At 41.6% G+C, this 25,754-nt stretch overlaps 2 protein-coding genes across 3 annotated transcripts in view; one reads left to right on the top strand and one right to left on the bottom strand.

Moving 5' to 3' along the window:
• Positions 1-13,849, top strand: part of LOC133111749 (uncharacterized) — a 28,188-nt gene extending 14,339 nt beyond the window's left edge. The window contains exons 7-15 of the mRNA XM_061222319.1: positions 2,623-2,755; positions 3,009-3,167; positions 3,909-3,946; positions 4,519-4,548; positions 6,025-6,191; positions 7,723-8,099; positions 9,869-9,968; positions 10,617-10,833; positions 13,384-13,849. Of these exons, the coding sequence (XP_061078303.1) occupies positions 2,623-2,755; positions 3,009-3,167; positions 3,909-3,946; positions 4,519-4,548; positions 6,025-6,191; positions 7,723-8,099; positions 9,869-9,968; positions 10,617-10,833; positions 13,384-13,463 (1,301 nt within the window). The 3' untranslated portion in view covers positions 13,464-13,849. The remainder of the gene's footprint in view (positions 1-2,622; positions 2,756-3,008; positions 3,168-3,908; positions 3,947-4,518; positions 4,549-6,024; positions 6,192-7,722; positions 8,100-9,868; positions 9,969-10,616; positions 10,834-13,383) is intronic.
• Positions 13,850-16,262: 2,413 nt separating this feature from the next.
• LOC133111833 (C-Jun-amino-terminal kinase-interacting protein 1-like) overlaps positions 16,263-25,754 on the bottom strand; it is a 58,490-nt gene continuing 48,998 nt past the window's right edge. For both annotated transcript variants that reach the window (XM_061222447.1, XM_061222448.1), the window contains exons 7-12: positions 25,517-25,689; positions 24,361-24,464; positions 23,583-23,699; positions 21,381-21,451; positions 20,997-21,095; positions 16,263-19,826 (exon numbers count right to left, since the gene is read on the bottom strand). In XM_061222447.1, the coding sequence (XP_061078431.1) occupies positions 19,754-19,826; positions 20,997-21,095; positions 21,381-21,451; positions 23,583-23,699; positions 24,361-24,464; positions 25,517-25,689 (637 nt within the window). In that variant the 3' untranslated portion in view covers positions 16,263-19,753. The remainder of the gene's footprint in view (positions 19,827-20,996; positions 21,096-21,380; positions 21,452-23,582; positions 23,700-24,360; positions 24,465-25,516; positions 25,690-25,754) is intronic.

The raw sequence follows: 25,754 nt of genomic DNA, 5'->3' as shown, positions 1-25,754 counted from the left end.
TCAGAGAACCAAACACATGAAGGTCATTTGGAATACTGACATTTTCCGAACTTGTGTGTGTTTGACATGACATTGAAATACACCAAATGCATGAAATTAAATATTTATTTCAGTTCCGTTTACTTTGTGACATAATAGACAAATAGCCTTAGAGAATTTATGGTTACTTAATTTGCGATTTTCCATTAAATTGCAGCAGGATAATGCACATTAGTATATCTAACATTTATTCCAGTTCAGTTTAATAATAATAACAACAATAACCAATGGCATATAACAGTATCAGTGGTGTAGCCAGAATATCTGCACTTTCCGGTTACTTAATTCACGATTGTAGCAGAATAATGCACATTTCTAAACATCACTTCTGCCTGTGGCGGCACGGATGGTGCAGTGGGTAGCACTGCTGCCTCACAGCAAGGAGGTCCTGGGTTTGAATCCCTGTCGGCCGGGGCCTCTCTGTGCGGAGTTTGCATGTTCTCCCCGTGTCTGCGTGGGTTTCCTCTGGGTATTCCGGTTTCCTCCCACAGTCCAAAGACAAGACAGGCTGATTGGAGAGTCTAAATTGCCCGTAGGTATGAGTGTGTGAGTGAATGGTTTGTGTGTGCCCTGTGATGGACTGGCGACCTGTCCAGGGTGTATTCCTGCCTTTGGCCCAAAGTATGCTGGGATTGGCTCCAGCCCACCTGCGACCCTGTTCAGGATAAGTGGGTTAGGATAATGGATGGATGTATGGATGTATGGATGGATGGATGGATGGACGGACTTCTGCCTGTGGTGCAGATTGTCAGGCACACCAGGCTGGGACTCAGGAAGAGGGTTCAAACTAGTTTCACAAAGGCAAATCCAAAATCACAAACCAAACACAGTCCAAGGTGAAGTCCAGAAGAACACAGGGCAGAAAACAGAATCACTGAGAATACTTTATCAGTGTTAGCAATTCCAGACTTCGGTTTGGACTCACTCCGATGCGTGCTCGCTATGTCCACTCGGAGCATGAAGGGATAGACGTAGTTGCCTGTAGCCATGCCCTGTATAACATGCATCAAATAACAAACAGTACCAAGGTGTTATCACCCACCCATATGGTTCTGGAAGAGATTTTTCCATTCATTTTTTCCATAGACATTTCAGAAAGTTCCAAGCTAAAGCATTTTAAGCCATGAAGCGCACTCATTAGGAAATGGAAAAAACAGTACAAGACTGTGTACTTAACGGTGCTTAAAGGGAATGAACTACGCATCCCATAAACCATTGCAAAAAATGTGATTGAATCTCTTTCCACTCGTTTTCGCATTTCAGCCACACGGCAGCATTCTGATATTTAGAAAATCAATATGGTTTTAATATATGACTACATGTTGTGCTCATTTAAAGACATGTAACCAACCGCTTAGTTAATTTCGTATGGAAACTCAAACTTTCCCCCTCAGTAGTTGAGCCTGGAGAAATAATGATATTTTTGTGGGTATGTCCCTTCTTGCCTACCGGATCTATATATTCACAAAGCAACAAGGTTTCTTTCTCTTGTGGTATGTGGTATTCTCCCATTACATTACATTACATTAATGGCATTTGGCACTTTTATCCAGAGCGACGTACAACAAAGTGCATACCCATAACCAGGGATAAGTGCGCTGAAAGATGCTAGAGGGAAGTACAATTTCAACTGCTACCTGCACAACAAAGATAAGGACCAGGGCCTGTTTAAAAAAAAATAATAATAATTTTTCAAACAAACAAACAAAAAAAAAAAAAGTATGACCAAACCCCTTAACTAGCCAAACACTCACTGCTTACCTAGCCAAACTAAAAATACTTATACACAAAAAAGTAAATCACAGAAAGACAACAATTAAGGTTCACAGGGAGGTAGGGAGGGATGGGGAGAGGTGCTGCTTGAAGAGGTGCGTCTTCAGTTTGCGCTTGAAGGTGGGAAGAGATTCTACAGTTCTGACCTCAACGGGGAGTTCATTCCACCACCGTGGAGCTAGAACAGACAGTAGTCGTGAGCGTAGGCAGAAGTCAAAGTCACCACTTGCATGTATTCAAATCATTCACCTCCTTAAATGCAACATCTTTCCTTTCCTTGTTGGATACCTTTTAGCAACAGTCATTAAGATGTCAAAATTTTAGGTTTTTCATTTCTTGAGTTTCTTGTTTGTGTTTTGCAGTCATGTTGAATTAGTGTCATAGGCTACTTATAATTCTATACCCTGTTTAGTTGACCAGACTGTTCGGTTTTCTGAATTTGGATCTACTGTAGTACTACTACTATTACTACTACTAATACTACTACTATTACTACTACTACTAATATTACTACTATTACTAATACTACTAATAATAATAATTACATTACTTACTAAGCAGGAGACAATCCTCCTCTGAATCAAAGCAGGGTTAAGGGCCTTGCTCAAAGGCCCAATGGTTGTGTGGATATTATTGCGGCTACACCAGAGATCGAACCAGCGACCTTGCAGGTCCCAGTCATACAACAAATTTACAGACCTACAAATTAATCTCATTATAAAATGCATATTTATTTATGTTTGAGCTGAGTGTTTTAAAATTCTGATGCGATGGGGAAAGGAACTGACTGATTAACCATGCCATTCACAGTGGAAGGGGCATCAGCAGACTGCCAGGCATTGCCCACATTCACAGGAAGGACACCAGAAAGAGGAACCAAATTTACAATCCTGCCTTACGAGGAACTCGACATCACAGTTGAAACTCAGTCGCCTTCAGAAATGTGAGATGAGACTGAAATTATTCTGTTAACCCTTAATTTGCATTTGTCTGACAGAGGCTTCCAGTCCCATATTAAACTGATCACTATTTATTTGACAAAGAAATTGGTTTCAATCACGCAGCTGTAAAACTCTAATCGAAGGCAAACCATTAACACCAAAGTGTAGTTTATGTCTGACCTTAGAATAATTTTGTTATAAAGCTTGTTCTAAATATTGCTATTTTGCCATAACTCACCTGTATGACTCTCTTAGGATATCAGAGATAGCCGTTGTTGGTCCTCCAGGGCTTTTAATGGCAGAATTGAGAAAAGAGGAGTCAGGATCTTTTGCGTCAATCAACTTGGCGTGGTTGAGAAACCCCAGTGATCTTCCTCAGCTGCTGTCCATCTGTTTCACCGCCAACACTCAGAGGTATTGAAAGCATAGTCTTTAACAGGGATCTTACTTTATATCATGCAGATCGTTTATAATACTCCATGTTTTCTTTATCAGATTCTGTGTCAGACTTAATCCATACATTATATATTTATATTTAAGGCTGGGTATTTGTCACTGAAAGTATTGACTGAAGTCAGTTGTTGAAAATCATGGAAAACCTGGAAAAAATAATCGAAAAAAAAAAATTGAAGTTTTAAAAAAATCAACATGGAGTAGCCAGCTTGGAACAATAGCCTACATACATTGATAGGCTGGTCCATTTAATGGCTTATTTCAGGCCATCACGGAAAGAAATAGCATGTTTTTTGCAGAACATTGTTTAAGAATAGTGCATGCTCAAATTTAATTAATGAATACATTTGATTTGATGATGATTTGGAGTGCTACTTCTAACCAAGATTGTGTACAGTGGCTGTCATACGTCTGATTTCTGTCCTGACAAGGACAGAAATATTGATCCAAGTCATAGTCCAATTTTCTTCATGTTTCACCTTGCTTGCTTGTTTCACAATGTGTATACTTGTACTAGTAACATAGTAGGCTATGTTCAAGTTTAATTCACTTCCAAAAGTGCTGAAAATTGAGGATTTCATGGAAATCGCTCAAACAAATTGCAAAAATCACGGAATCCACCTGTGACTTCCAAGATAAACACCCAGCCTTAATCATGTTCAACACTCACATTTTAAAACTATGAAAACACTTTTATTTCAGCTTGCAGTCTGAGATCAGATGTGTATGGATCAAACAAAGTAAGAGTTGTTTGTTTCTTTGCATACCATTTTGTGTCTTATAAAAAAAAGAGAAAATGTTAAGGTGAAATTGAAACTCCAAAATGTAGGGCAGTGATCATAAAAATCTGGCCCTCAAATCGAAATCAGTCCTATTTTCTACTTAATTAACTGAACAGTTAGTGCTACTCTGTACTTATTGGCCAGACTGTCAGGCGAAGGGAGGGTTGAAAACCAGCAGTTCTCAGCCCTTGAGGACCATGATTTGAATATCCCTGATCTAAGGGATATAGTCATCTGAGTGCTGCACTGATTATCATATTATTCAGAGAGATCAGAGAACTATTGCATTAATCACACACGCAATTTAAAAAAGAGAGGAATATTAAAAGCATATAAAAGATTAATAGAAATGTCTTGATAGGTATAGTATAAAACTGAATAGATGCACTACCACATTCTAATGGAAATGTATTACATCACTTACATTTAGTTAAGTGAAATAATTAATCTGTGATTATACTGGACATGTACAGTATTGTGACCTGTTGATTATTTGATGAAATTCTGATGTAATTATTATTCTTTCTCAGAAACAATTGACTCTTCACCCCCTGGGACAGGTAACTATCAGAATGAACACATACACAGACAAGCGCACACAATCACACACACACACACACACACACACACACACACACACACACACACACACACACAATCACACACACACACACACACACACACACACTCACTCACACACTCACACACACAATCACACACACACACACACTCACACACACACACAAGCGCACACTCACTCCCACACACACACACACACACACAAGCGCACACACTCACACCCACACACACACACACACAATCACACACAATCACACACACACACACACAAGCTCACACACTCACACACACACACACACAAGTGAACAAGTGCACACACTCACACACATAAGCACATGCAGGCACACACGCAGACAAGCTGACACAAGTGCACAGACTCACACACACACACACACAAGCACATTCAGGCACACACACACACAAGCGCACACAAGTTCACAGACTCACACACACCCACACACACCCACATGCAGGCACACACACAAGCGCACACATGCACACTCACACCCACACACACACACATACACCCACACATGCACACAAAAGTGCACACATGCACACTCACACCCACACACGCACACACACCCACATGCAGGCACACACACACACCCACACATGCGCACACAAGCGCACACATTCACACTCACACCCACACACACACACACACACACACACAAGCACACCCACACATGCACATACAAGCTCACACATGCACACTCACACACACACAAGCATACCCACATGCAGGCGCGCACACACACGCGTGCACACAAGACCAGTTAAATCATGCTCACAGTGAACTTACCACACAATTTAATTTCAAAGGCAAATTAACATAATCACAGACACAATGCTTTTATTGCAGGGAAATGAGCACACATTTTCATCTTCAAACTAGCACCCAAGCATCAATGCACTATTTTACTAAAGCCTACATTAAATGGTAAATGGTTGGCATTGATATTCACCATTCATACACACACTCACACACCAACGGCGATTGGCTGCCATGCAAGGCACCGACCAGCTCATCAGGAGCATTTGGGGGTTAGGTGTCTTGCTCAGGACACTTTGACACACCCGGGGTGGGGGATCGTACCTCCGACCGCCAGATGAGCGCTCTTACCGCCTGAGCCAATGTCACCCCATATTATGCATAGCTTTACTATTGTGTTACTATTGGCTAATGATTGAACATGTGACAGGGTATTCTAGCTGCCAACCGTGGTATGCTAGTTCATAAGTTGATGTATTCTTCAAGGGTTCCAATTGTATCTGTATGGCCACACGAGGAACCGTCCTGTCCTCTAGGGTCCTCATCGCACTTGTGTCCCTGTGTTCGATCTGCACTTCGTTGTACGTCGCTCTGGATAAGAGCGTCTGCTAAATGCTTTGTAACGTGATGTAATGTGACAGGGAGGTGTATGAATTTCTCTCCTCTCTCCATCCTCCCCCAGTTCTACAGTGTCGGGACGGGACGATGACTTTTTCTTTCCCGATCTCGTCCGTACCCGACCTCGTGCTCTCAGACCTTAAGCTCAACAACCCGTCCTGCCCCATCTCGTATAACAACACCCACGTGATGGGGGACATCCCCTTGCAAGGCTGCGGCACCAAACTTGAGGTGAGGAACACAGCTTTGCGCCGCTTGACACTGTCTTTGACTCCGCGAGCGGTTTGAAAGCAGTGCGGTCGACATGAGGTTTATTAATAGCGTCTTTGTAGAAAGAGCTGTCAGCCCCCATTAAGTCAATGCTATCTGGCTAACAAAGGGTGTTCGTTTCAGCCTCTCAAGTGGCCTCAGACTGATGACTCAGCGTTTTCTGTGCGTTATGTGAACCTCAGGAGCTGGTCTTAGCACAGTTTATTAGTGCTAAATTTGTGTGCTCACTTTTCTGTACACATTACACATTTCCCAGATTTAGTCCTGGTTCTGCACTCTCAAAAAACTGCTAAAAACAACAGATAATGTCATTATTTAAATACGCCTACGTCTAGTCAAGGACAACCCTTTTTGCATTACTTTCAAGACAATCAAAGTAATAAAAGGAAGTCTCTCTTTGTGACACATAAATTGCATATTTTGTTACACAAAAATTTCACACCCAACACGCATTTTTTTTGTATGTCAATTTCAGCACTTTTTCATGACGTGCCCACATGCATATTTTTTGTGAGCTTTTTCTCTTTTTTTGAGGTCTTGATATCATCCAGAAAAAAAGTTAAACAATGGAAATTTTGAGAGAAGTATGAATATTATGAATAAGTAGGAATATTAGTTTAACTGCTATTTTTCCGAGCTATTTGTAAAACTATTTCCCACATGACATGACATTATCGGATGATGTTACTAAATGTTGACACAGAGAGCTGAGCACAGGAAGGGGAGGGGATGGGGAATTGGACTCTGTCGGCAGGGTTAGGGAATTTTCAAAAAACCAATGTCACCAATGTTTTATATTTGGGGTCAAATTGGGCTCAACTGTTGAAATATACGCAAAAATATTGTAATAGAAAAATGTGGGCATGTAGTGTGTGGCCTTCTTATTGTCTCCCGAATGACTATCCTTTTATCCATGAATATGAAAAATCGGTGAGGACCACGGAACCACGGAACAGTGAAGTGAAAGTGAGGCACCTGTATGGGAAAGTGCCACCAGAATAATTCACAACGAAATCTGAGAAAAAATTTAAATGGTTGCATATTTTCTTACATTGTATACAGTTAGAGGGTGAAAATAACACATTTGTTTGTGGTACAGGACTGGTACAGGACTTCGCATTGCATTACGTTTGTTGCATTTTTACTATTTGATCCCACCAAATTAGAAAATTAGTTTTTTTTTTTTTAAAGAAAGGTCAAACACTGAGTAGGGTCAAATTTACCCCAAACATAATAGGAGGGTTAAGGTACTAAAACCAGGAAGAGAAAGCTGATGTGTGCGGGCATTTCACATTAACATTAATGAATTAATTAATTAACGGGAGTTGGAAACTAGCACTAGCTATGATCTCTGTATCCAGAACATCAGCTACGTGAACCTGGTGTACACTGGCAGTAATGATGCCATGACTCTTGGCATTGTCCCTACTCATATAAACATTAAATAAATAAATAATTACGCTTTCACCTTTTCTCCGCCCGCTTCCTCCAGCAATCGGGCTCGGAGCTGGTTTACACCAACACCCTGCAGACGCTGCTGCCCGACTCGCCCATCATCAGGGCGCCCACTCTGGTGCTGAGGCTGTCCTGCCGTTTCCCGGCTGCCCGCATCGGCGGGCCGCACTTCAAGATGTCCCCCACCAACGAAGAGGAGGTGTTCGGTGTGCCCGAATTCTGGCTGGAATTCTTCCCACCGGGCCTCGGGCCCGAGTCCGGCGTGACACAGAGCCCGATCGTCCAGCGCACTGACAAGATAGACTTGTACATCTTCTCCAACACCAGCGTGGCTCGTGCCGAGCTCCAGGTGTCCAGCTGCGTGCAGTCACCGACCATGGAGTTTAAGGCGACACAGTCTTTCCTTAATGCTGGGTTAGTGTCTTACCTTCTCACGCCTGTGGATGTGCAGTGCCATTGCTTTGGTCTTCTGTTGTGATATGTTCTGTTGCACTTTTAGGTAAGAGTGTGATATCCATCTGTCACCCTTAGGTGTGTGTCTGTGTGTGTGTGTGTGTGTGTGTGTGTGTGTGCATATGCGTGTGATATCAGTTTATCAGGAGTGTGTGTGTAATACCACAGACAGTTTTAGCAAAGACTGGCCAGGTGCTAGCATTAGCCGTAACACATTAGCCATGACATGGTTAAGACCTACTCAGTGCCACAGGCCCTGTGTGGATTTCTAAATAACCACAAGCTTTACCTGCCAACCATCTCTAGAACTATACACCACCACTACACTAATCAACCATGCTGACAAAAAAAGGTACAGCATGTAGGGTAAGCTGTCACAATGTTCTTTCTCTAAAACAAGAGGCACTACCACAACAATTGAATGGTTATTGTGTGTGAGGTCAACTTCCAGTTCACAGGAAGTTCACAGCCTTCTTCCCCAAATTAGAGAAATATTAAAAGCAAATTGTAACCACCTTAACTTCACAAAAGTTAAAATTGCTACTGATAAGCTTTAATTTGCAAGAGGTCTACCAGCTATAATAAACATGTCAAATATGTGCAGAGAATGTAGCCCATTGCAAATACTACTCATTCAATTATCTGTGGTACTGTCTTTGAAATCAGTATTGTCGTCTTTTCTGACTTGCAATGATTACTGGGAAACTGGGAACGTTTTTTTCCAATGTTGCATCCATTTTGATAATGCAGAGTAATGTAATTAGCTTGTTTTAGCGGTGAAATTTTGACATCAGCTAGTTAGGTAAGACGGCTAAGGTTGCAGCAGGGGAGTGAGCTACAGAAAAGCACATTTAAAACACAAAAGCGGAAATCTGAAGGAAACGGACCAGCAAAAAAGGTAGCCAGGTTTTCAAACTGGGATGTTGAAAAACTGACTGTGACCACTAACTTAAATTACAGCAGACTACAGCTGTTACCTTAGCTTCTTTCAATAACATTCCATGCTCAACTGCCATTATTCCGGACCTGTTTTAAATGCACATGAGTCTTCAAACTTAAAAAATACTCTGTACGTGGGGGACCTCACGTTCTCTGCATTTCGAAAATCCACATACTACAAGAAATAAAGTAATGTCAGCATCCTTGTGTCTAGCTGACAAAATGCATAATAGTTTCTCATTCTGAAAAATGCGCTAACTCAGAGAAATGTTCATAGAATGTCCATTGTTTACTTAAAATTTATCTGGTGGAATTATCATTGTTTTCAATTATCATCACTTGTACATAGAAATGCTATTATCTACATTTGGTAAAGCTCTCTCGAACGTGCAAGTACAAGTGCAAGAGCCAAAGTACTACTGTTTCTGACCGGTATTTGTAATGTAGTTGCAGAGAAAATGCGCAATTTGTTGAAAAATCCAATGTGACAACCTACCCACTGAACTTGCCCCATCACAAGTCACAAGTGCAAACCCTCTACATAACAGTCAATAACTGAAATAAGATATGAAGCTGTATCACAAAACATGTGCCCGAGTCATCATTCTTTCATTTGGTATGACACTTATTCCATTGTGATCTGCTGTACTGTGATGTACAAGACTAACTTGCTGGCTCATCTTCTGAGCTTGCTTGTAGGCAGAGGCAAGGTTCCTCTTGAGTGAGTTTAGATTTTTGCACATCATTGCACCTACATGGATCGCCATCTTGTGTGTTTTATCCTCTCTTAGTTGCGTGGAAAATGATGTGTTGCCGCAAGATCACGAGGAAAGCCACCGAGTGGCGGTCTTCCGGCTTGATCTAAGCAAAATGAATATTCAACATGATATCGTAAGTCTATGTTTTATATAAATCAATTTATATAAATAAATTTACAATTGTTGTATATGAACAAGTGACTCTGCCTGTGTAAAGAAATCTCCAAATTGGTTACAGTGCAGTCATACAGTAATATGGCTCCGACCGTGGGCTACACCGCTGGTTCAGATAAGGGGCAAATGAGTGAAACCAGGCGGTGTAGCGCACGGCTGAAGCGAATGTCTGCAGACCCGGCAGCTTGCAGGATGTGGAGTTCAGTAGCACTGCTCTATTACCCTACTCTTTGAATGTGGCACACTTCTAACGGTCAAGAGAGGAATTGCAGCAACAAACACCCTCAAACCACAACACTGTTCATCCCTTCCCGTTCTCAGACACACACACACACACACACACCTCATTGTGGCAATTGGAACCAATTCTCCACCAATGAGCTTGAAGTATTGTACAGCTGTACAATGTTTTGGAGTGTCGATCTGTCAACTGCATATTTTGAAACCCGAATTTAAGGACTATAAACACAAACAATGATTGGAAGGGATTTACAATGGTCTTGTAACAATGTCTTAACACAAAAATCTTACCGTATCTTTATTGTACCTTTAACCCTCTATAAGCTTACACTCTGAATGTGCTCACCAAATCTCTCCCTCTCTCTAGATGTACGTTAGGTGTCAGGTGGTTTTATGCGTAGCCCTGCGGCCCTCTGAATCGTGTCCGAGCCTCTGCAGGAATCTTCAAAGGAAGGCGGTACAGCCTGCCTTGTATACCAAAGAGTATACTGTCACATCTGACCCACTCCACCTAGAAGGCAGAGCAATAACCATCCCCATCTCCACCACCACGTCCGTCCCAATATTATTATTATTGAATCGTGGTAAGACCCGTTCACTGACACTGTAAGAACCAAATCCGAACTGAAACACCACAAGGCCTAAGAGAGTCACATACTCATAGTTGTATTGTGTGTTTGCAGATGTGGGTGTTTGTGGCATGTGTTTGTGGAGCAGATGTAGGCCAGTTTACTGACTGCATATGAGTGTATAATCACACTCTAATTCAGTAATACACCCACGACACCCTGCTGCACACATTCACAGTGTACAGTAGGAATACTGTCATAATGACTTTGCTGTAGAGGACAACTGTTTGCTCTCCAGAGGCCTCATGCAAGAACCACTCGTACAAACTAATTTGTTCTTAAATCGCTCGTACGAGGGATTTAAGAGAACTTGGCGTGATGACAACTAAAATGTGGCATGTGTTTGTCTTACAGCAGGGGTGTCCAATCTTATCCAGAAAGGGCCGGTGTGTGTGCAGGTTGTTGTTTTAGCACAGGACTAAGACAGCTGATTCTACTCATCAAGGTCTTGATTAAAGACCACAAATAGTTTATTAGTATAATCAGGTGTGTTACTGCTGGGTTAAAACAAAAACCTGCACGCACAACGGCCCTTTTAGGATAAGATTGGACACCTCTGTCTTACAGGCATAGTGTTTGTGAAGGTGTGTGTTTGCTTTACAGGCATAGTGTTTGTGAAGGTGCATGTTTGTGATGGTGTGTGTTTGAGAAGGTGTGTGTTTGTGAAGGTGTACGTTTGAGAAGGTGTGTGTTTGTGAATGTGTGTTTGTCTTACAGCCATAGTGTTTGTGAAGGTGTGTGTTTGTGAAGATGTGTGTTTGTGAAGGTGTGTGTTTGTGAAGATGTGTGTTTGTGAAGGTGTGTGTTTGTCTTACAGGCATAGTGTTTGTGAAGATGTGTGTTTGTGAAGGTGTGTGTTTGTGAAGGTGTATGTTTGAGAAGGTGTGTGTTTGTGAAGGTGTATGTTTGAGGTGTGTGTTTGTGAAGGTGTATGTTTGAGAAGGTGTGTGTTTGTGAATGTGTGTTTGTCTTACAGGCATAGTGTTTGTGAAGGTGTGTGTTTGTGAAGATGTGTGTTTGAGAAGGTGTGTGTTTGTGAAGGTGTGTGTTTGTGAAAGTGTGTGTTTGTGAAGGTGTGTGTTTGTGAAGGTGTGTGTTTGAGAAGGTGTGTGTTTGTGAAGGTGTGTGTTTGTCTTACAGGCATAGTGTTTGTGGAGATGTGTGTTTGAGAAGGTGTGTGTTTGTGAAGGTGTGTGTTTGTGAAAGTGTGTGTTTGTGAAGGTGTGTGTTTGTGAAGGTGTATGTTTGAGAAGGTGTGTGTTTGTGAAGGTGTGTGTTTGTGAAGGTGTATGTTTGAGGTGTGTGTTTGTGAAGGTGTATGTTTGAGAAGGTGTATGTTTGAGAAGGTGTGTGTTTGTGAAGGTGTGTGTTTGTCTTACAGGCATAGTGTTTGTGAAGGTGTGTTTGTGAAGATGTGTGTTTGAGAAGGTGTGTGTTTGTGAAGGTGTGTGTTTGTCTTACAGGCATAGTGTTTGTGAAGATGTGTGTTTGTCTTACAGGCATAGTGTTTGTGAAGGTGTGTGTTTGTGAAGATGTGTGTTTGAGAAGGTGTGTGTTTGTGAAGGTGTGTGTTTGTGAAAGTGTGTGTTTGTGAAGGTGTGTGTTTGTGAAGGTGTGTGTTTGAGAAGGTGTGTGTTTGTGAAGGTGTGTGTTTGTCTTACAGGCATAGTGTTTGTGGAGATGTGTGTTTGAGAAGGTGTATGTTTGAGAAGGTGTGTGTTTGTGAAGGTGTGTGTTTGTGAAGGTGTATGTTTGAGGTGTGTGTTTGTGAAGGTGTATGTTTGAGAAGGTGTATGTTTGAGAAGGTGTGTGTTTGTGAAGGTGTGTGTTTGTCTTACAGGCATAGTGTTTGTGAAGATGTGTGTTTGAGAAGGTGTGTGTTTGTGAAGATGTGTGTTTGAGAAGGTGTGCGTTTGTGAAGGTGTGTGTTTGTCTTACAGGCATAGTGTTTGTGAAGATGTGTGTTTGTCTTACAGGCATAGTGTTTGTGAAGATGTGTGTTTGTCTTACAGGCATAGTGTTTGTGAAGATGTGTGTTTGAGAAGGTGTGTGTTTGAGAAGGTGTGTGTTTGTGAAGGTGTGTGTTTGTGAAGGTGTATGTTTGTGAAGGTGTGTGTTTGTGAAGGTGTGTGTTTGAGAAGGTGTGTGTTTGTGAAGGTGTGTGTTTGTCTTACAGGCATAGTGTTTGTGAAGATGTGTGTTTGAGAAGGTGTGTGTTTGTGAAGATGTGTGTTTGAGAAGGTGTGTGTTTGAGAAGGTGCGTGTTTGTGAAGGTGTGTGTTTGTGAAGGTGTATGTTTGTGAAGGTGTGTGTTTGTGAAGGTGTGTTTGTGAAGGTGTGTGTTTGAGAAGGTGTATGTTTGAGAAGGTGTGTGTTTGAGAAGGTGTGTGTTTGTGAAGGTGTGTGTTTGTGAAGGTGTGCGTTTGAGAAGGTGTGTGTTTAAGGAGGTGTGTGTTTGTGAAGGTGTATGTTTGTGTGTACTGACTGCCCCTCTTCTTCCTCCAGCTCGTCCAGAGAGCAGTTTCCTGGTCGTGGGCGTGGCTATGGGAGTTGTCCGTATGCTTTTTCAAACTCTCCTTCTCTAATGCTCACATTATCATCATCATCACATCTCATTCACATGTTCCAGCACTGGGTGGATGAAGGCAAGACTCCTTCTCATGAATCATCTTTTTTTTTCGGTCAAATAGTGTAAACTTGCTAATGCCACGATTCGGCACAAAGAGCAATTGAGTAAAACAATTTGCTTTCATCCAGTGCCTTTGGAATTGGAGGTTAAGGTTCCCACAGACGTGTAATTCTAATTATGTTGTATAAATAATTCCCTTGTTAAGAATAAGAGTATAATACACTGTACATCATTGCATATAATGATATTTAAGGATCAGTAATGTGGGTCTTGTTTTATGCAATAAATCTATATCAATATGCATCCTTTTCTATGACAATAAAGGCCAAATCCACAAATGCATATCACTTTCCCTTTTTCATTAACAAAATTCTCATATACACACATATCAATGGACATTAGGCACACAATTTAAACCTGACACTGACAGACTAAAGGCTAGGACTAATTGGCACATTACAGCAAAGTGCAGTACATTACCAACTACAATTAGATGAGTCCAAAAAAATGTACAGAAATGCTTTAGAAGATAAGGAACAATGCCACATAATGCAAAAACTGCATATGAAATGTGAATGCTTTAAGAGCAGGTTTGGTAGGTTTAGTTTTATTTAGGTTTGTTCAAAAACATTTTTTTTATTTTTATTTTTTTTATTTCCCATGGTTTGTCTTTGTTTTCTTTTTCGATAATAATCCAGGGAACATGCATAATTTGTTTTGTTTATTGATGATAGCAATTGCGATGACGATTGATAATGATATATAAAAATTACACCCAACCGCACTTTGGAATACGTGTATACTCACACTCTGTACTTCGGTAATACACCCCCACACCCTCATTCAGCACACTCACAGTGTATAGTACTCCAGTAATACAGCCTCATTCAGCACACTCACAGTGTATAGTACTCCAGTAATACACCCTCATTCAGCACACTCACAGTGTACAGTACTTCAGTAATATAGCCTCATTCAGCACACTCACAGTGTACAGTATTCCAGTAATCAGTAATGTGGGTCTTGTTTTATGCAATAAATCTATATCAATATGCATCCTTTTCTATGACAATAAAGGCCAAATCCACAAATGCATGTCACTTTCCCTTTTTCATTAACAAAATTCTCATATACACACATATCAATGGACATTAGGCACACAATTTAAACCTGACACTGACAGACTAAAGGCTAGGACTAATTGGCACATTACAGCAAAGTGCAGTACATTACCAACTACAATTAGACGAGTCCAAAAAAATGTGCAGAAATGCTTTAGAAGATAAGGAACAATGCCACATAATGCAAAAACTGCATATGAAATGTGAATGCTTTAAGAGCAGGTTTGGTAGGTTTAGTTTTATTTAGGTTTGTCCAAAAACATTTTTTTAATTTTAAATTTTTTTATTTCCCATGGTTTGTCTTTGTTTTCTTTTTCGATAATAATCCAGGGAACATGCATAATTTGTTTTGTTTATTGATGATAGCAATTGCGATGACGATTGATAATGATATATAAAAATTACACCCAACCGCACTTTGGAATACGTGTATACTCACACTCTGTACTTCGGTAATACACCCCCTCACCCTCATTCAGCACACTCACAGTGTATAGTACTCCAGTAATACAGCCTCATTCAGCACACTCACAGTGTATAGTACTCCAGTAATACACCCTCATTCAGCACACTCACAGTGTACAGTACCTCAGTAATACAGCCTCATTCAGCACACTCACAGTGTACAGTATTCCAGTAATACACCCTCATTCAGCACACTCACAGTGTACAGTACTCCAGTAATGCAGCCTCATTCAGCACGCATTCACAGTGTACAGTACTCCAGTAATACACCCTCATTCAGCACGCATTCACAGTGTACAGTACTCCAGTAATACACCCTCATTCAGCACACTCACAGTGTACAGTACTTCAGTAATACACCCTCATTCAGCACACTCACAGTGTACAGTACTCCAGTAATACACCCTCATTCAGCACACTCAGTGTATAGTACTCCAGTAATACACCCTCATTCAGCACACTCACAGTGTACAGCACTCCAGTAATACACCCTCATTCAGCACACTCACAGTGTACAGTATTCCAGTAATACAGCCTCATTCAGCACACTCACAGTGTACAGTATTCCAGTAATACAGCCTCATTCAGCACACTCACAGTGTATAGTACTCCAGTAATACAGCCTCATTCAGCACACTCACAGTGTATAGTACTCCAGTAATACACCCTCATTCAGCACACTCACAGTGTACAGTACTCCAGTAATGCAGCCTCAGTCAGCACGCATTCACAGTGTACAGTACTCCAGTAATACACCCTCATTCAGCACACTCACAGTGTATAGTACTCCAGTAATACAGCCTCATTCAGCACACTCACAGTGTACAGTACTCCAGTAATACACCCTCATTCAGCACGCATTCAGTGTACAGTACTCCAGTAATACACCCTCATTCAGCACACTCACAGTGTACAGTACTCCAGTAATACACCCTCATTCAGCACACTCACAGTGTACAGTACTTCAGTAATACAGCCTCATTCAGCACATTCAGTGTACAGTACTCCAGTAATACACCCTCATTCAGCACATTCACAGTGTACAGTACTTCAGTAATACTCCCTCATCCAGCACACACTCACAGTGTACAGTACTTCAGTAATACACCCACCACACCCTGAGGCAGCAAACATTCACCAAATGCTTAAATAAATAACTGGACACAAGATACTGATTGAAAGTTTTTAAATAAACAAAAAAATTACATTAAAAAAAAAAGATTTCACATATTACAGTTTGAACTGGTACAGTGTAACATTGTAATTACAATATATATGGCATACCTTTACACCTCCTTATTCTTTTCTGTTTTTATTTATGTTAATGTTTTAAAGATAAAGTGAATTTCTGTTGTTAAGTCGTTAAGTTTTGTTCAGTTTTGCTCGGATAATGAGCAGTGGCTGTTATCGTGCTCTAAAAAAAAAACAAGAAAAGTGTTATACCCATTGAGCTATGCTGCCGGTCACATCAAAATGATCAAGGTTTTTAGTGGTAGCCCAGTTTACATACAGTAATGACTAAAGTAACGTAGAAAGTGTAAAAGTCTGGTGGAGAGAGGAAACACATCTGGACAACTGGGAAACCTATTCCAGGCCTGAACTCTACACTGTATAGCAGACATACCTACCTTCATCTTACACATCTGGACAACTGGGAAACCTATTCCAGGCTTGAACTCTACTCTGTAGACATACTCATAGCTGGTCCTCAGTGCCTGCAGTACTGCTGCTTTTCACGACTCCCCTCTAATCCCATGTACTGTCTCGCCAGTCCAGTCACTGACATTGGTAGTATTATTGTACTACGGACCAATACTTCAGGCAGAAGAGGACACCAGCAGTACTACTACAGATTTGAATGTCCCTGCCCTACACTGCTGCCATGTGAAAGCATGATCATTCAAGAGCATCACCAGGATTCAGAGCCACTAAAGAGCCAGTGTCTGGCCTCCTCCCAGTAACGTACTCTAGTGCGGTTCCAAACTGAATGAACAAATCTTTTTCAATGACTCATTTTGAATGCCTGTGGGGCGTACTGAAGCTAAATTTCCGCCCCTGGACTGATTCCATTTGTCAAATGAGTTGGCCTCCCTCCTTTCCTCGTCCACCCTGGTCCACACCCTGCCCTGGCCGGTTCAGATCTCCCTTAAGCTCCGTATGCTACAAAGACGTAGGGGCCATTTTTCTCCTGCTGTAGGCCTGGATCTTTTGCGGTACTGACCTGAAATCTTAGTGAAGTTCTTGAAAGACACAGATTTTACTTTTACTTTACCAGACGCACTATAGGGTTCTTACAGAAATTCTTATAAGCTTGGAATAGGGTTCCAATAAACAGCGGCACACCCCCCTTGTGCTGGTACAAAAACAAACCACACGGACAACACTGATAGTGGCCCTCAGCTGGTCTGAATTTCCATATCACCTTCAGAAAGAGTGGACAGTGAAGTTTTGATATCATTGACAGGTTCAAAGCTCACAGTGATCTTTCCATGACACACAGAGGTCGCCTGCACGTATGTGTATGGTCTCTTGAAATTCAGATTTGCAATGTAGTGAGGAGCACACAGGCACAGTTCACTTCCTGTAAGAAAAGTTGGCATTTCTGGTCACCACCCTTTCTTTTTTAGGTTGCCTGATACCCAGACCCTCACAAAGTCCTTTGAACTAGTCTCAGAATTAATAAAAGGGCTGGTATTTACAAATTTAACTTATTTAATGAAAGGGCCGGTATTTACGAATTTAACTTATTGAATGAAAGGGCTGGTATTTACGAATTTAACTTATTTAATGAAAGGGCTGGTATTTACGAATTTAACTAATTACTGTATGTCTCTCCCTTGAATTAAAAGGCCAACACACAAAAAAATGTATTTTCAGTGAAGGTGTTGCCCTGCTGCAGAAGAAAAAAAATGTTAACCAATCAGTGTGCACAAACCATTTTTGGGGCAAATTCCCTGTTTCAATGAGCACTTCAATGAGAATAGAATAACAGCATTTCTAGACCCAGTAGGTACTAATGTAGGATGGGTCTAGCTAACAGGCAAGGATTTAGGCGCGCTAGATAAAGATAAAGCATTCGCCAACTCTGACAGATCCACAACTCTGAACAATGAATAAAACAAAAACAGATCAGAATCACCATGAAAATAGGTACTATTTTCAGAAAGACACCAAGAGTCCAATTGTGCTTCCTAGAAAACCTCACCCCTCCCTGTTCTGGGTGTAGCATTTCCTAAGCAAAATTATGCTCTAAGCTCCCTTCAATTAAACATTTCAGTTCAAATACATATTTTGATCTGGTGAAATATCTGGGTTGGTAAAAATGTCCCAAAAGGTTAGTCGTAGCGGATTAGTTTCAGCTGGGGGATAGTACATTTGCAGACAATGCTAGCCCTTCAGTTTGCTGCAATATGCTGTTGGCAGCTGAGTGCATGCCTGCTTCCTGAATAAGCTTGCCTTCTCAGTATCAGATCGCTGCGATATCAGCAGAATAAAAGAGCGCAGCGGATTAAATTCAAGAGTTCGACACTGGGGGATATCCAATTAAAAAGGGACGTCCATAACTCCTCTCCACTCATCCACACCGCAGATACACAGCTGGGGGAGAGGACACGACATTTATCAAGCAGCAAAAAAATGATCAACAATCAAGCAAAACTTCACATGGCTTGCTATCTTTAACTCCCCATTCCCCCACACTCCACTTACACCACAGTCAATACCAGGATATAGAGTTAGTTCAGTGATATCATATCAGCAATGGCATGAATATGAATCTAGCTGTATGTATCTATGATTGCATTATGGTTCTCGGTTGGCGGAGGTGAACTTGACTGGAATGCGTTAATGATTTTGCATATACGCCCACTGGTCCTGGAATGTTGTTCGCCAGGTCTGGCCCCGCTGCTCAGTGCAACACACGTGTCAGTCGTCTATAAATTCATTTTCATTTCTGTAGAAGACAGTGTGTGCTCTTTACAGACGCTAATCTATTTAATTCCCAGCCTTTTTCATCCAATCATCATTTCCCCCAGATAACGTTTTTGCAAAGGATAATATTTTTTTGGACTCTTCCTCAAATGTTCATGACAAAGACTTTTTGCAGTTTGATACAGGATTTTGGGGTGATGAAACGATTCAAAGATATATTTGGGTCTCTGCCCCTGTGCAAACACAGGATCCTCCTCTCAGTCATAACCTGATAATCTCACATCACCCTTTCACCATAAAACAGCCAATAAATACCTACGTTGCATCAAAAATGTGTGGCCTTCATATTTATTTATTTTACAGCAGAGCACCATGGAATTGATAGTGTATTTCTCTTAAATATGACATCACAAAAATATATGCCCAAAGTGTCTTCCGCATCCATTCAGTGAAGTGTACACTCTAAAAATTGCACTTTAAAATTGTGCTTTCAGGTGAGAGTTGGGATAATGGGAAGCACACCTTGATAAATTAATACACTATCAAAACCCCTTTACGTTTTTTGGCCTGATTATACATTTTCTTTTTCTCCCAAAAGAAAATCCTGCAGCCCAAAGTAGATCACTTTCTCTCTTTCGCCAATGAATTGGTGTTCTTCGTTCTTCTCTCCATCATGCAACATGTAGTGATACACAATACTGTACAAGGACGCCAAGCCGGGCAGAACAGGCTACTCAAGGTAGATGTCTTCTGTGGGGCATGTGAACTCCACAAACTCCTTGTAGAAAAGCTTGAAAGCTCTCCTGTTCACAGAGATAAGGTGCAGTCAGCAGCAAGTGAAAACAGTGCTCCTCACGTACAGTAATCACAGCCACCTATAGAGGGCAGTATAATCAAGCAGCCATAAAGATCAGAGTCACTTAGTGATCAGGGCCATGTCCGAATCAGTACACTCGCCTACTAATCAGTATAGTTGTTGAGTATACACTGGAAGTTGTTAAGTAGGCATGTTAAAAAGCAGGCCAAATTATTTTAATTAGTGTATTACCACTTTCAGTCTTAACAGTCACATACAGGAGTGAAACTAATGTGAACCATCACCACAGCCCAATTAAGCAGCACCCTTCTAAATAATGTACTCTATTTAAAGGAAAAAAACAATATTTTGGGAAATATACTATTTTTCCGACTTACCCAGACTTAGATGAGATGTTCGATTTCATTTTCATTTTTGTGCATTCACTGGCTCATTTTCCACGTTAGCAAAAGTGTTAGCTTAGCATAAAGACTTGAAGCCTGTTGAAGCCTACATTATTCTTTCCTGCAAGGAACAAATTTAAAGGAGAGACAGTTCTCTGAGAAGTTCTACCTTTTAAAATTACCTTTTAAAAAGGTGTGTGGATCAGTGCTCTCAACCAGTGGAAGACGGAAGAGTGTGTGTTCAGCAGTTATAGTTCCAACCGTCTAACCGAAAACAATGTCTCTCATTTAAAATTTTGAATACAAATGATACCTTGTATAAATAAGACAGCTTTGGAGTTGCTGTAAGGTGTAGTTCTTCATTTTGAAGGAGGTAGGCTACTAACAGGCTTCAAGTCATTATGCTAAGCTAACACGTTTTGTTAACATGGAAATTGAGCCAGGGAATGCACAAAAATGAAAATGAAATCAAACATCTCAGAGTAAAGGTATATTTCCCAAAATGTTGGTATTTTCCTTTAAGATACAATTCCTATGTATAGGACTTTGTAAATATATTGTAGTTGTCTTTGTATGGTAGTTACAGACTTGGCCTAGCTAACTTGTGTACTGGACATATGTTCATGGTCTTACAACCAATCCTATATAAATTGTTCCTTATCTGGCGTGTCGGTTGTTTGTTGTATGGCTTTGACATGCACGGTTTTGTACGTCGCTTTGGATAAAAGCGTGTGCTAAATAAAATGTAATGTCCTCCTTTTGTCATGCCTTACCCCACAGACTCCGCCAGTGGCTTGGTGGAGTCCTCAGCAACGAAGACATGGCAAGCAAACCTCTGGTCAGCAGGGTGCTTCGTGATGAACCCAAAGTACCTGAAACAAACAACAGACTTTAACGCTCATTCTGTGTTCTTGTCTTAAATAGTAGCAGAAGTGGCCCCTGCAATGTGTACAATGTACAGTAATTATCACCAAGACAAACTGAATCTACAGAATTTGGAGAGTGTCGAGGCCAACACTAGAAGCTAACATTATAAACACGATGAATAAAGTTTAAAAACATTTTCACTGATATCAATGGGCATCTTGAGATTTAATTATAAATGATGCAAGTTTTTAAATTATTTGAGTTTTACATCGATTTTGGCCCTTACTCACTTGTTATTCTTTGGATGATAACCACAGAAGGAGATATTCTTAAGCTGGAAGAAATGACTGCATTTATTTCCCTGCGAAGACACACGAGAATGTCAGTTACTGAAAATGGCAATAACTATCCCAATTTTCACAGACATTACAGGATAGCAAGACGATTGTGCGACAAACCTTGCGACTCGTGTCAATGGAATGGAAGGGAATGGAAGGGCAGTTGTGGGTTTATTCAAGTTAATCAAACTCCTGTGCAGACATCTTGGTGATAACGCACAGCACAGCGTAAGCTCAGAGCGCTTAGAGCCAATTTAAGCAGTGGCTGAAATTTGGAGTGCCCCCGTTGAGGGGGGTATACAACCCCACGCTTCATTCCCAGCTGCTGGGTCAAGAGGCGCCCAAAAACAAATCATCTTTCAGCCGAGCGCTAGGCGTCCTGCACGCTGCTGAAACAGAGCGGTTATTATTATGGCGGGCACGATGCGAAGACCTGGTTCAGGAGGAGCTGCAGGGAGCGCTGGCTTCCTGAGTCACTCCGGTTTCCTGAGTCACTCCCCACTGCTTTCATCATGTGACAATCCCGCTGACTCACCACCCAAACCTGGCCAGTGGTAGTGCTGCTGGTTTTCATTCATCGCCCTCCAATCAGGGACGGGTTTAGACCCGGGTCACGAGGTGAGTGGAGTCTCTGGCCAATGACTGACATCAATCATTCAATTGTCAGATAGAAGAGGAAAGCAGCAGCACTAGATTCCCAAGGGTCAGATTAGATTATCCCTGCTTTAGGACCAGACCTTAGTGTCACAGATTAGATTATCCCTGCTTTAGGACACACCTTAGTGTCACAGATTAGATTATCCCTGCTTTAGGACACACCTTAGTGTCACAGATTAGATTATCCCTGCTTTAGGACACACTTTAGTGTCACAGATTAGATTATCCCTGCTTTAGGACACACTTTAGTGTCACAGATTAGATTATCCCTGCTTTAGGACACACCTTAGTGTCACATATTAGATTATCCCTGCTTTAGGACACACTTTAGTGTCACAAATTAGATTATCCCTGCTTTAGGACACACCTTAGTGTCACAGATTAGATTATCCCTGCTTTAGGACACACTTTAGTGTCACAGATTAGATTATCCCTGCTTTAGGACACACCTTAGTGTCACAGATTAGATTATCCCTGCTTTAGGACACACCTTAGTGTCACAGATTAGATTATCCCTGCTTTAGGACACACTTTAGTGTCCCAGATTAGATTATCCCTGCTTTAGGACACACCTTAGTGTCACAGATTAGATTATCCCTGCTTTAGGACACACTTTAGTGTCACAGATTAGATTATCCCTGCTTTAGGACCACACCTTAGTGTCAAAAGTGTCAATTTTAAGATTTCCTTTTTCCCGTTTTGCTAGTTTTTGTTGTCCGGCGTATGACAGCAGGTCCTGAAACGTGAGCTTTCACAGTCAGCTTAACAAGGCCGGGGAACAATCTCGCCCAGCCTTGTGTCTGAGGCAAACGCTCTTCCCGCAATCGCGCCTCTGCCACGCATACCCCAGCGACAGGACAGGGAGGCTCGGCTGAATAAAGAGTCCGATTGATGGACAGGATGGCTCTCAGCCAATCAGAGTGACAGACACCCTCCCCCTTCCATTCACAAAGGCCACACTGTGGCAGAGGACACACTGACATCACAAGAGAACATTGAGGTTAAGAAATGTTAGTTATACAACTACATCAACACCTCCAGTAGCTCCAGACATCCTCACGGGGGTGACGTAAGTCTTTTCAGAGCACGCAGCTTTATGTAATGTGCCTCATGGGAGCCAGGCATCACTGGTCAAAATACTCTTTCATCCATTTTGCATGCGGTTGAAAATTTCAGCCGCATGCTAAGTTAGGCATACCTTGTTCATAGTATACTGAAACAAAATTATCTGAGTACAAACCACATGACCCAGAGTTGTCATTCTAGGCCAGTGAAGGACCACAGTATCCGTCCTATTGTTTGGTATTGGAAACAGTAAGCGAGGATGAACAGACACTACTGGCTAAAGCTGTGTCCTTCAAGGACTGGAGTTGCCCATCCTTGCATTAGAGTCAGAGACTGATATGAGAGTTATACTTTCAATACGGACACTTTGAATGCACCTGGCATGCTGGATATCAGTCTCAGATTCTGTTTAGGAACTGAGAAAGGACGTACTCTGTCAAAAGAGCTGTACTCGTCTTGAACTGCTATCTTCACGCCTTTAATGTTGATTTCTAGTATGCAGGAGGCTGGAGGGTTGAACTGCACAGTCATTCTTCTGCTCGTGGCGATCTGAAATGTAGCAATACCACACAAAATGGCCCCAGTCAGGCAAGCTTCAAACAGATTTACAGAATCTTGGTCTGGGTCACATTAACAGTATTCCCAGAATGATAGCTTCAAATGTCGGAAAATACGCAGTAAAATGTTCAGTGTTATTCCGAACGCTAACAAAGATTATATGAATGCCCAAAACAGTAGAAAATACACTGCTAGTGGCAAAAATGTACACTGTCAGTGTTAAATGCACTTCACCAGAGTTGATTAAACAGTCATTCTCTGAGGACTTGCATAAACATCAAGGGAACACTCTGAATCAGTTACTCCCTCAGGGAAAAACATCATTAAAACATTGCTGTAGCAGTTACATAGTATTGTAATGTCAAAATACTGCTCGGAGAATGTCACACTCGGTAGGGTTACAGACTGTACCACTCATTAACTCTGAGGAATTCAGAAGATGTGTACAGGTAGAGCAAGAGAGAAACTGACAATCCTTTTTCTTTGTCCCTACCCACTTTGACTCTCCATATTGTTACTGCAATTAAAAATGTAAAAGTTAAATAAAATAAAAATAAATAACTTCCCTTTCCCTCTTTCTTATTACTCTAAGTCTCTCTTTGTTCGGTTTGTGGTTCTGTCATGTGGGCCAGCATGTAGGACCTTGCAGTACCTTTTGCATAGCTGCGCAGAGAACATCATTCCCTTTGTGATATGGCACGTGAACAGAGCCCAGGAATTTCACCCGGAATTTTTCTACCCACTTGGTGCTTTTTTCTGAAAGAGGGAGAGACAGGATATGGTCCAGATTCGCAAGGAATGATGCCGATGTCACAGAATTAAACTGTTACGTGAGTGGCTGTCATCATTCATAGTGATATTGTGCGTATACTGTTCATACCTAAACATATATATGTATCCAATAAATTCACTTCACAAGTCCAGTCCTCGTACCCAATTTGCCCTAGAGCTATACAAGTTACACAGGTAGTCATGAGAAACCAATTTGCCAAAAGTGAACCTGGGGAGATGTATTTTTATTTTTTAAACACTTAAAATTATACTCATTAGAATTTTTTGGGGGGGATTTACATGGCATTTGGTGAACAGTGCCATCATCCCCCATAAAATTTGTATACAGAATATCATAATATGGTTGAATGATGAGCCAATGAACTGGACACGACATTTCTCAAATGTGCTTATAATTCCCAAGCCATTTGACATAAAATCATGAAATTATCCCAATCATAACACATGGTGGCACTATAGAGCTCCAACACTGCTCCCTTCAAACTTTCAAACTGTCGATAAAAGCGTCAGCTACATAACTGTAATGAAATGATGATGATAGGAGTAATAAGAACAATGATGTGCCTAATGGGTTGTTGCCATAGCCACCGTAATCACCGTAAACCATGGCTGGTTCTTATCAAACATGGCAATTTGGTGTCATTTGGCCATTTGATGGCAATAACAGGAAGTTACCATGACTCAGAGGGCATGACTCAAGTGCAATTGGGGCACCATTGTATGCAGCGACCCAACAGCCCCTGACTCCTTCCCCCACCCTCGGAGCGAATTGAATTGAATTGAATTGAATTGAATTGAATTGAATTGAATTGAACTGAACTGAACTGAACTGAACTGAACTGAACTGAACTGAACTGAACTGGTCGGTGTACAGCACTTTGGAAAAAGGCGCTATGTAAATGCCATAACCATTTACTGCAGACTGTAATATTTCTATAACAGAGGGGAAATATGAAAACTAAGTGGGAGATGGGAAGGGGGGTAAAGGGGGCTTTACAAGGCGGAGGGTGGAGTACCTTTGTATTGGTCAGGCTCCTTGACGACCTCCAGGGCGTAGTAGGCTGGGAAGATGCCGTGGGCGCCAGTGCGCATGTTGCAGCCTTCGCACCAGAAGTCCTCCGCCTGCGCCTGCACCAGCAGCGGGTCGTCGGTCTCCAGCGCCAGCTCGCCGGCGTGCCGCGGCACGAACCTGTCGCCGGGGGAAACGCATCGTCAGCGCAGGCCGCATCACGGCCTGATACCGGCGGTGCGTTA

Source organism: Conger conger, chromosome 15, assembly GCF_963514075.1.
Source record: "Conger conger chromosome 15, fConCon1.1, whole genome shotgun sequence".
Classification (NCBI taxonomy): Eukaryota; Metazoa; Chordata; class Actinopteri; order Anguilliformes; family Congridae; genus Conger; species Conger conger.
Note: the sequence above shows the minus strand (reverse complement) of the source record. Positions and strands in the feature narration are given on the sequence as shown.